This window comes from Toxorhynchites rutilus, chromosome 2 (assembly GCF_029784135.1).
Source record: "Toxorhynchites rutilus septentrionalis strain SRP chromosome 2, ASM2978413v1, whole genome shotgun sequence".
Lineage (NCBI taxonomy): Eukaryota > Metazoa > Arthropoda > Insecta > Diptera > Culicidae > Toxorhynchites > Toxorhynchites rutilus.
The window spans coordinates 17483666-17495127 of NC_073745.1; the positions used below are offsets into that span (position 1 = coordinate 17483666).

Below are 11462 nucleotides of genomic sequence, written 5' to 3' on the forward strand. Positions count from 1 at the left end.
GATCAATAAGTGCCACTCATTTTTTCGAATTGACCTTCCATCTATTGGAGGGATCGAAGCTGTTGCTTGTCATGCAAACATCAGAGGCAAAGACCTCTGTATTGTCAGCTTGTATTGGCCTCCGAGAGCTGCGGTTAGCCGCAAGCAACTTGTTGACATGTGCTCACTCCTTCCTGAGCCACGATTAATCTTGGGAGACTTCAACTCTCACGGAACTGCCTGGGGGGAACAGTACGACGACAATCGTTCACTGTTGATATATGATCTTTGTAACAGCTTCAATATGACCGTTTTGAACACTGGGGAAACAACACGTGTACCTAAACCTCCTGCTAAACCAAGTGCTCTTGACCTCTCGCTTTGCTCGAATTCACTATCGTTAGATTGCAAGTGGAATGTAATCCAGGATCCCAACGGTAGTGACCACTTGCCAATCAAAATTTCTATCACCAATGGGTTGAATTCTTCTGAATCAATAAACATGGCATACGACCTCACAAGACACATTGACTGGAAAAAATATGCGGACGCGATTGCTCTAGCCATCAATTCCAGAGATGGTTTGCCTCCATTGGAGGAGTACAACTTCATTTCTCGTTTGATATATGACAGCGCGGTTCGCGCTCAAACGAAACCCATCCCAGGTTCCACTATTCGTCGAAGGCCTCCCAATCCATGGTGGGATGGCCAGTGTTCCAAGCTTTATGGAGATAAATCGAATGCATTTAAAGCTTTTCGGAAACGTGGAACCCCTGAAAATTTTCAGAAGTATTTGGACCTTGAAAATCAATTTAAAAACTTGATCAAAGGGAAAAAACGTGCTTATTGGCGAAATTTCGTGGGAGGTTTGTCACGAGAAACGTCAATGAAAAAATTATGGAAAGTGGCTCGAAACATGAGAAATCGCTCTTCATCCAATGAAAGCGAGGAATATTCACATCGATGGATTTTTAATTTTGCACGAAAGGTTTGTCCCGATTCCGCTCCAGTGCAAAGAATTATTCGAGATATACCACAAGATAGGTGCGATCTTGATTCCGAGTTTTCGATGGTAGAATTCTCTCTTGCTCTCCTTTCATGTAACAATTCTGCTCCGGGATCGGATAGAATTAAGTTCAACTTGCTGAAAAATCTCCCTGATGTGGCGAAACATCGCTTGTTGAACTTATTCAATCGGTTTCTGGAGCATAATATTGTTCCAGATGATTGGAGACAAGTACGAGTTATAGCTATTCAAAAACCCGGAAAACCCGCGTCCGACTTCAATTCGTACCGCCCAATAGCAATGCTGTCTTGTATACGGAAATTGTTGGAGAAAATTATCTTGTTTCGCCTTGATCGATGGGTTGAAACGAATGGCCTACTCTCAGATACACAATATGGGTTCCGCAGGGGCAAGGGGACGAATGATTGTCTTGCGTTGCTTTCTTCAGAAATTCAACTGGCTTACGCCGAAAAAAAACAAATGGCTTCAGTATTCTTGGACATAAAGGGGGCCTTTGATTCTGTTTCAATAGAGGTTTTGTCAGACAAATTACAATCTCGGGGTCTGCCGCCTCTATTGAATAATATGTTATATAACTTGCTTTGTGAGAAACATTTGAACTTTTCTCACGGAGATTCGGCAGTAAGTCGGGTCTCTTACATGGGGCTCCCCCAGGGCTCATGTTTAAGCCCCCTTTTGTACAACTTCTACGTAAGCGACATTGACAATTGCCTTACACAAAATTGCAGCCTAAGACAACTTGCAGATGATGGAGTGGTGTCTGTCGTAGGATCAAACGAATCCGACCTGCAAGAATCCTTACAAGATACTTTGAACAATTTTTCAACCTGGGCCATTGGGCTAGGGATCGAATTCTCCACGGAGAAAACAGAGATGGTGGTTTTTTCTAGGAAGCATAAACCAGCAAAACCAAAGCTTCAACTTTTGGGTAAACCGATCACTCATGCTATGTCATTCAAGTATCTTGGGGTCTGGTTCGACTCTAAATGTACTTGGGGGGCCCATATTAGGTATCTGAGTAAAAAATGTCAACAAAGAATAAACTTTCTCCGTACAATTACCGGCACCTGGTGGGGAGCCCATCCCGAAGATCTTATAATGTTGTATCGAACAACTATTCTCTCAGTGATGGAGTATGGCAGTTTCTGTTTTCAATCAGCTGCCAAAACACACCTCATTAAACTCGAGCGAATTCAGTATCTTTGTCTCCGTATCGCGTTGGGATGTATGCCCTCAACGCATACCATGAGTCTCGAGGTTTTGGCAGGCCTACTCCCACTAAAAGATCGCTTCAATTTATTATCTCTTCGGTTCCTCATCCGGTGTAAGGTTATGAACCCATTGGTGATCGGAAATTTTGAGCAGCTGATCGAGCTAAATTTTCATTCTGGATTCATGAGCTCATATCATGAATTCGTCTCCATGCAGGTTGATCCTTCTTCGTATATTCCCAACCGTGTTTGTTTTCCTGACTACATCAATTCCTCTGTGCATTTTGATCTGTCCATGAAGCAGGATATCCATGGAACATCAGATTATCTTCGATCGAGGATCGTTCCAACGATCTTCGATGCAAAGTATGGGGATATCAATTGTGATAATATGTACTTTACTGATGGGTCCTCTATGAATGAGTCCACAGGATTTGGAGTGTTCAACGAATTTTTTAGCACCTCACACAGTCTTCAGAATCCTTGCTCAGTGTATATTGCTGAATTGGCAGCGATACACTGGGCGCTGGACAGCGTCGCCTCACGACCTGTTGAACACTATTACATTGTAACGGATAGTCTTAGCTCTGTCGAAGCTATCCGTTCAGTGAGGCCGGAAAAGCACTCGCCGTACTTCCTTGAGAGAATACGAGAAATTTTGAGTGCTTTATCCAGACGCTGTTATGTCATTACCTTTGTCTGGGTCCCTTCACATTGCTCAATTCTGGGTAATGAGAGGGCTGACTCATTAGCAAAGGTAGGTGCAATTGAAGGCGATATTTATCAGCGTCAAATCGCCTTCAATGAATTTTATTCTTTAGTCCGCAAAAATACCATAGTTAACTGGCAACGCAAATGGAACGAAGATGAATTGGGCCGGTGGCTCCACTCGATTATCCCTAAGGTTAGCCTCAAACCATGGTTCAAAAGTCTGGACTTGAGCCGGGACTTTATTCGCACCTTCTCCCGACTCATGTCCAATCACTGTTCGTTAGATGCGCTACTCTTTCGTATTAATCTTGCCGACAACAATCTTTGTGTTTGTGGCCAAGGTTACCACGACATCGAGCACGTTGTTTGGTCGTGCGAGCTGTATCTTGTCGCCAGATCGAATTTAGTAGTCACCCTTCGGGCCCGAGGAAGGCAGCCCAATGTGCCGGTGAGAGACGTGTTGGCTCGGTTAGACCTTGATTACATGTCCCAAATATATGTATTCCTTAAAGCTATCGATCTTCGTGTGTGATTGTCCTTATACCCTTAGTTTTTCCTTTTCCTTTTCCTTTGTGAGACATCGGATCCCTTCTTAAGAATAAGATGAAATGTAAATACATATTAGATATAAGATAGGTTTAAGAATTGAGTGTGATGAGTGTGATTGAGAGTGTGATTGAGAGTGTGAGTGTGATCAATGTCAACATATCCTCATATCCCCTCCTTTTCCTGAAGAAAATATGTCACTTTTCTAAACTCGAGTTGACCGCGAGTAATCGGTTTCCTATATTATTAACATTAGAATTAAGGAAAAATGTATATATACTAGTAACAATACAGTAAGGAGTTCGGCTCCTTTAAACCTATGTAACTGAGCCTGTAAAAATAAACGATTTAAATAAAAAAAAAAAAAAAAAAGACCAAAGGGCGATTTTCTATTCAATCCTATATATATTTCAACAATAATAGTATTTTTACGAAGCAAAAGAAATGCGAATGATAAGGCTAATTGCTTTTGGTATTATTTTATTTCATGGACAATATTCTATTTACTCTCAAAAAGCTATATAAAAATAGATTACATCGTTTACACACCATTGAAAAATTACGAAAAATAAAACTTAATATTGGGGGTCTCCGTAGCCACATTGGTTGGGCGTTCGCTTAGTAAGCGATCGATCATGAGTTCAAAACTCAGTGCCCTCATTGACCATCTTTATGCTTACATCGAGCTGCTGTTCTATAAATAACTCAACAATGATCAATCAACTGTCTCCGCTGTCCGGTCTGACTGGATAATGGAAGAACAGAAGGAAAACTCTTACGCCTAAATGGCAACTGTGTAATGTGCTAATTATAGATATGATAAACATGTGACATGTACACGATTGAAATTCGGCTCTGTTACAGCTAAAACGGAGCTACCTGCTCCCCATCTCAATCCCAATATGTCTAAAATTTGAGCTGTGCAAGCTATCAGAAAGAGACACTACGTAGATGACTATTTAGAAAGCGTGGACACACCAGATGAATCTGTTAAAATAGCTTTGGAAGTCAGTTACATACACGCCAAAGCTAGATTCTTAATCCGTAATTGGATTTCTGACGATCGATCGGTATTGAGAAGAATTGGGAAATTGAATCCAGCAGCTGTTAAACACTTTGTCCCTGACAAGAAGAGCACATTCCCATCCGAACGTCTCCTTGGAATGGTCTGGTTACCGGAATTTTTTATTCGTTTCTGCTCGTTTTCAACTTATTTGGTATAAATACGCAATGCGCGAATTGAAATCACAGTCGCGAGCGAGTTCGCAACCACAGCACAACGAGCGGATGTCATTTGTTCCTAATGCTAATATCACACACATATACACATATACAGCTCGATATAAGAATAAAAGGAATGGAATGACATGACACGTCGCATCAAAGAAAGATATAAATCACGTGACTGCGACATATTTTGGTAGACTTTAGAGACGAATTAACTGAAAAGTTCAAAGCCTCTTTAATTCAACATTAGTTAGTTAGTTATTTTGTTAGTGGTGCCCTTAATAGCGTTTAGTCAACGTCATATGTTGAAGCAAAGAGTACATTTGAAAATATTCCTGCTTTGATGGTCGCTCGTGAAGCTCAGTATAATCATTCGGTGCAATGAATTATGCGTTTGAGGAATAGATAAAGATGTTGCTAGAAGTACACTGCGTTTCACAACTATAGAACCACTCATTTTTTCTGAGTTTCCAGAGATATGTAAGAAGTTGGTTGAATTAATGTATATCAGAATCAGAAACTTATTGTAATTAATGTGAAATTGACGTTAATTTTCCAAAGGACTGAGAGTTTTCCCATCTGGTTTTATAGTTATGAAACACTGGAATTTTTGTTTTTTGAATGTTTCGCGCCTGGATACAACAATAAAGTTCAAATGGCCAGTCTTTTAAATGAAGATAGTTGTTACATCATACACTATATACTTCAATTAAACCGACTTCTTACATATCTCTGGAAACTCAGAAAAAAAATGAGTGGTTCTATAGTTGAGAAACGCAGTGTATACATTTGGTTCATTTACCAATTTGGAAGACCAAAACCAGGGCCCGAAATCATAGATGATAAAAAATGAAAATCGACTCTTTTCTCAGTAGCTTCGCTTCGACTAGCAAATGGTTATTCTAATTGACGTGACTAATGAATACAAATCTGCCTCTTCATTCAACCTGACTTCAATCCACACTACTACTCCCTCTGACACGAATCTTGTTGCCCGCAACAAAATCTTATTTTGTCGTCCATATAAAGTGAAACGAAAACATGATTTCTGAGGCAAAAAAGTAGTTACACCATTCATTGTTCGCCCACTGTGAACTCAAACCAACGAACTTAGATAGTTACCCGGTATGCCATAAAGGTTCTCGCTTTAGTATTAACAAACAAACAAAACAAAATTTTAATTCAGTTTGTCTCCGAGTTCAATTTTGTGAAAAAAACATACAGAAAACGGGTTTATATCAACAACATTCACAAATTTTTCAGTGTTTCTGAACACAGCACTGCACGCTATTTTATATGTGTGAGTAATTTTTGTGTACGATACAAACAAATCTAGCTCGCTTGTAGTACAGGGTGGGCCATTTAAAGTGGAAGCATCTGGCAACCCCATAACTTTTGACAGAGATGTCAGATTAACAAATGTCATACCGCGTTGGAAGCGTCATTTCAGTACAATTTTAACGTGCATACGTGATACATGAGAGAGAGAAACGAATCCATTTTGGGGGAGGAGACACTTCAAAATCCATTCGTCCATTTGGCGGGGAAAAATGAAATGAGATAGTCGAGTCGTAGGGCAGAATAGCCACAAAACACCCGAATGACTGTTGAGTCATGTCGACGGAGAAACTGCTGGAAGAAGCCAAAACTCATTTGCAATTGAATACGAAGGCGAGTTTCTTCATAGTCCTCAGTTGAATATAAATATATTAAAACTATAAATAAAATACAAAAAGCCCTGTTCGCAACTATTGTTCATTCTGGTCACTAGTTGTATGACCGATCGTGTCTCGTGTTCGAAGTATGCGTTTCATCACCTTGGTTGAAACTATTTAAATCACAAAAAGTTATCAAAATGGGTACTTGCTTGAAGTTGATCTCAGTCATAATCGGTTAGGGATTGGATGCATGTCCACTGGCTGCGAAAGCAAAGTTTGTTGTTTGCTTTGCGTTTACTCGTCGCCCAAATTTGCATTGTTGCATTGTTGACTTTAATTTGCATGCAATTAGCTAGTATAGCGTTTTGTTTGTCATAAAACACAATTCCACTCGCAATATTCTAAAATATCTGTTCATCCATTCATTAGGGATTGATTTAGATGCAGCCTCAAACAAATTATTACTAAGCTAACGGTAGTCCTACGTCAACTTTGCGGTTATATCACCCATAGTTTTTATATTTTTTTTTGAAAGCTGAGGTTTTTTCACATAATGTATCCAATAATCAGAGAGGCGTTTTTTTCATTTTTGTGTTATGATTTTTCAAAGTAAACTGATGGTCCGAAAAATAATGTTTTCCCCTTTTATCCAAAAATGACTGTTTTCAAAAATTCATAACTTTTGAACTTCTGGTCCAATTCAGATGATCGATATATTAAATTGAAGCCAATTTGCTAGTCTCCTTCAAAAAAATATTACACTTGCAGAAAAATTGGATTCTTGTCACATAGATCTATTCTAATCGCATAGGAATAGTGAACTGAAAACATGTTAACTTTGAAAAACCATAACATTTTTTGATATATTATGTAACCTCAGCTTTTAAGAAAAAATATAAAAAATATAGCGTCCTCTATTCCAAAGCCATGCGAACAGTAAAAAACAAATACAATCAGTATTTACAAAAACAATATCCAAATCTTTTGTAAGTGTAATATTTTTCTAAGAAAGACTGGCGGCCATTTGCCATTTTTGTAAAAAAGGGGAAACACTTGATTTTACGGTTCACCCTAAATGAGGAAATGAATTCTGTAATAAAAAAAAAATATTAAAAAATACGGGTCTTATATTTTACGACACCTACCACTACCACTTTTCACGATAATCTTAGAACCAGTGTGTCGGTTTGGTATGGCTGATATATGAATGATGTGCATATGCTATTGTGTTATGATTTATTTTGTGCAGATGAGATTTTTTTTCCTTTCTAATACTCGGTATCCGGCCCAATAATGCGTCACTATCCGGTATCCGGCAGGTTAGCAAATATTGGTCGGATAGATTGGACAACGGATAGCTATCGGATATCCGTTTTATCTCTCGTTAAAATCAAGTCCGTGTCCTTAATCATCCGACATATTTCGATTTTTCGTTTCTCAAAAAATTTAGATTACATTTAGAGGAATTTATATGACATTTGAATCATTCGAACGATTCCAACTGAAGTATTGAACGTCACATTTAAATCGCTGTTAAACCGATATAAAATTTCATTGATGCTGGAGGAAACTGCTTTGAATAAATGCATCAACAAATGTTGGAAACAAAAACTTGTTTCATAGATTATTTTCATTACTAGTCTTGATACCTAATTAACACATTGTGTCCAACCAAGAAGCTGGCGTCTTTTTTTTAACAATTACTAGTAGTACTAGAATGTCCTTGAATGTATTCTGAGTGTTCTAGAATACGAGTGATCCCAGTGCAAGTCGGAAGAATCCATTTCTATCATGGGCAAATATATTTTTCTGGGTTAAAAAATCGAAAGTAAGAAAAGATAAAATATTTCGTTACAAGATATTATACTTCACCACGTAATTAGTTTAGTACCAAAAGGTACATATTTCGTCTTCGTACGATAATTTTACTCGAAGCGACAGCTTCTGATAGATCGCAAGGCATTCTTCAAACTGCCCGCTACTAAGTCTCTTTGGTAAAAAACTAGCATCGGGTAATTCATCTCGGCTGGTTTGACAAAAATTAATCGTTACAATTTTCACGCTCAAAAACAACATGACAAATATTAGTTTCATGTATGAATCTGTATTTGTGTTTCAACTTTCAACTGTATAGAACTGCTTTGCATGAATCCAAATCAAATTGCGTAAGCATGTTGTATTCATTCACATGTATTCTTTTATCTCGTGCAACGATGTGCAACATTCAGTGAATCAATCACAATTAAATGCCCGGCTATTTAAGCCCAGTCGCTATCTGTGCGAGTGCCATAGCACAAGATAAGCGCACATCATGTGCCAATTTGCTTCAGTCGTATAGTAATCATCACCGCGCACAGGTATGACACAGATGGATCTATTCACGGTAAGCGCCATCGGCGCTTTCATTTTGCTACTGATTCACTATGTACGGAAGAAGCACGAATACTTCCTAACTAAACCGGTACCATGCGTGAAACCATCTTCATTCCTACTGGGGAGTATCGCCCCGTTACTTTTCCGCAAAATGGACATAGCCTCCTTCCTGGCAACACTTTACAAGACCTTTCCCGGATCCAAGTAAGTATCTCAGATTCATCTAGCTGGTGCAAGCTGTTCATCGAGCGATTTCATCGCAGGATAATTGGCTTCTACGATTTTCTGCTGCCGACCTACCTGATATGTGATGCTGATGTGATTAAACAGATCGCTGTGAAGGACTTCGACCACTTTATGAACCACACGGCGAGCCCCAGCTCGGAACAAAACGACGATCGGGACAGTTTGTTCCAGAACACGCTGTTTGCGCTGCGCGGCCAGAAGTGGAAAGATATGCGCGTGACGCTGAGTCCGGCATTCACCGGAAGCAAGATGAGGTTGATGTTTGAGCTGGTGAGGGACTGCGGTAAATCGATGGCGGCATTTGTGAAGGCGGAGTCTGTCGCTGGAAAAAGGTTGCAGTATGAAATGAAGGACATCTTCACACGGTATGCGAACGATGTGATCGCAACGGTTGCGTTTGGAATCGAAGTGGATTCTCTGCGCCATCCGGACAATGATTTCTACACTCGATGCAAGAAGATGATAAACTTTCAGAGGCTGTCGGTGGTGTGTAAAATTTTTCTGCTCAGATCTGTTCCATCGTTAGCGCAGAAGTTAAAGCTACAGCTCGCGGACGCTGAAGCGGCAGAATATTTTAAGGCGGTGATTACCGACAATATGAGACAGAGAGAAGCGAACAGCATTATGCGCAACGATATGATTCATATGCTAATGGAGGTGCGTAAAGGAGCGTTGAAACATCAGATGGGGGAGCACCAGATGAAGGATGCTGGCTTCGCCACAGCGGAAGAATCTGTCCTTGAAGACATTACACGCTCCAGAGTGTGGTCGGAGAATGAACTTCTGGCACAGTGTTTCATGTTTTTCCTAGCAGGTTTCGAGACCGTTTCATCATGTTTATCTTTCACGACGTACGAACTCGCTATCAATCCGAAAATTCAGCACAGGATGTTCGAGGAGGTTCAGGAAACTGAACGTACGCTCAAAGGATCACAGCTGACGTACGAAGTGCTCCAAAAAATGGAATACATGGATATGGTTGTGTCGGAAGCGCTGCGTTTGCGTCCTCCGGTTTCCATCTCAAAGCGCGTTTGCAATAAAGACTATCTGTACGATGTTGGCGATGGAACAAGCTTCATCATCGAGAAAGGTCACGTCCTTTGGATACCAATGATAAGCGTCCTCAGAGATCCAAAGTACTTTCCCAATCCGGAGAAATTCGACCCAGAGCGATTTGGCAAGGATAACAGAGCAAACATCCACACAGGAGCATACTTACCGTTCGGAATTGGTCCGAGGAACTGCATCGGATCACGGTTGGCGTTAATGGAGGTCAAATGTATTCTCTACTTTCTGCTGAAGGACTTCAGCATTGAGCCATACGAAAAAACGCAGATTCCGCTGCAGATGGCGAAGAGTTTGTTCACTGTAGGGGCGGAGAAAGGCATCTGGTTGGAGTTTAAACCCCGTGTGCTTTAAAATAAAAACAATATTTTTTCATTAATCAAATTCTTGTGTGTGTTTATTTCGACTGTCTCGAAATCCTTAAATCAGGACACATTCAAAACTGGGCTAATCAATCAATTAACACGTCTCGAAACTGAGCCATGTTTCTTCATCGCCCATATCTCACTGTCACAATGTTCTGTCAATCAATGCCGGGAGGAACCGAACCAGTGTCGGAGCACAGCACCTACAAAACAAAATCAAAAACAACACTATTCGGCTTCAACCAAAGTCTAATCTAATCCGTACGACAATTAACGTCAATTAGAACCAGGTCTAAATCATCTCAATCAACGGTGCTGGTGCTTGTTGGGAAGTGTGGCTCAACCAGCAGGCGTACGGATTGGACCATTCAAACTGGGATACGTTTCGCAACAAAATATTTTTCGGCCCGCCAAAGCCTACAAGCTGGGACATGAATCTGAAGGGGTTTGGGGATGTGCCGATTCTCATATTGGCAATTTTTCCTCCGAAGCCAGAGCCCAAGGCAATTAGTCAAGCTCCTCCGTTCGGTTCTTCTCTGAGTGGGCGCACATATGCAACACACGTATGAGATTTGGATAAGGCAGTAGCATCCAAATGTGGGAGCGCATATGTAGTCACAATGCAATCACACGCAGCCGACAGCGCACATATTTCAAAGTGGAGGCACACTCGCAACAAAGGCTTGATTTTTTTCCGACGATGGTATAATCCGAGTGGGAAATTTGTAGGGGACATTGAAAAATTCTCCCCCAAATTTGATTTCCCGTGGAATTTTTGGGAGGCTAATATTAAGACGAAATATTGCACCTTGCTGTGGAAGCATTGCATGGAGCGTTGGTTCCTCATGGTCTGAATTGAAAATTGGTACGATAAGAAATGACGTGCTGATTGTTAATCCAGCTTTAGTCCTTGTCGGTTTTCAATACTTACAGTCTTTTGGCGTAATTTCAATTTTTTTTTCTTAATACGGCCGCCATCTTGTCAAAAAAACATGTTTTTGACTTTTCCGACGTTCATGCGATAGCGGGATCTTTACTGATTCAGAATCTGTTT

General features: G+C 40.3%; 1 protein-coding gene across 1 annotated transcript; it reads left to right on the forward strand.

Annotated features, from left to right (window-relative positions):
• The first annotated feature begins 8652 nt into the window (after positions 1 to 8652).
• On the forward strand, positions 8653 to 10427 carry LOC129771760 (probable cytochrome P450 9f2). The gene is made up of 2 exons (XM_055775770.1): positions 8653 to 8936; positions 8996 to 10427. Exons 1-2 carry the CDS (start codon positions 8719 to 8721, stop codon positions 10395 to 10397), a joined length of 1620 nt encoding a protein of 539 aa, XP_055631745.1. The 5' UTR covers positions 8653 to 8718; the 3' UTR covers positions 10398 to 10427.
• Positions 10428 to 11462: the final 1035 nt, after the last annotated feature.

Excerpts from the sequence above, each read along its gene's own strand:
- LOC129771760 (XM_055775770.1), top strand. The coding sequence starts at position 8,719 with ATGACACAGATGGATCTATTCACGGTAAGCGCCATCGGCGCTTTCATT. Across the intron at positions 8,937-8,995 it reads AAGACCTTTCCCGGATCCAA|GATAATTGGCTTCTACGATT; the intron begins GTAAGTATCTCA and ends ATTTCATCGCAG.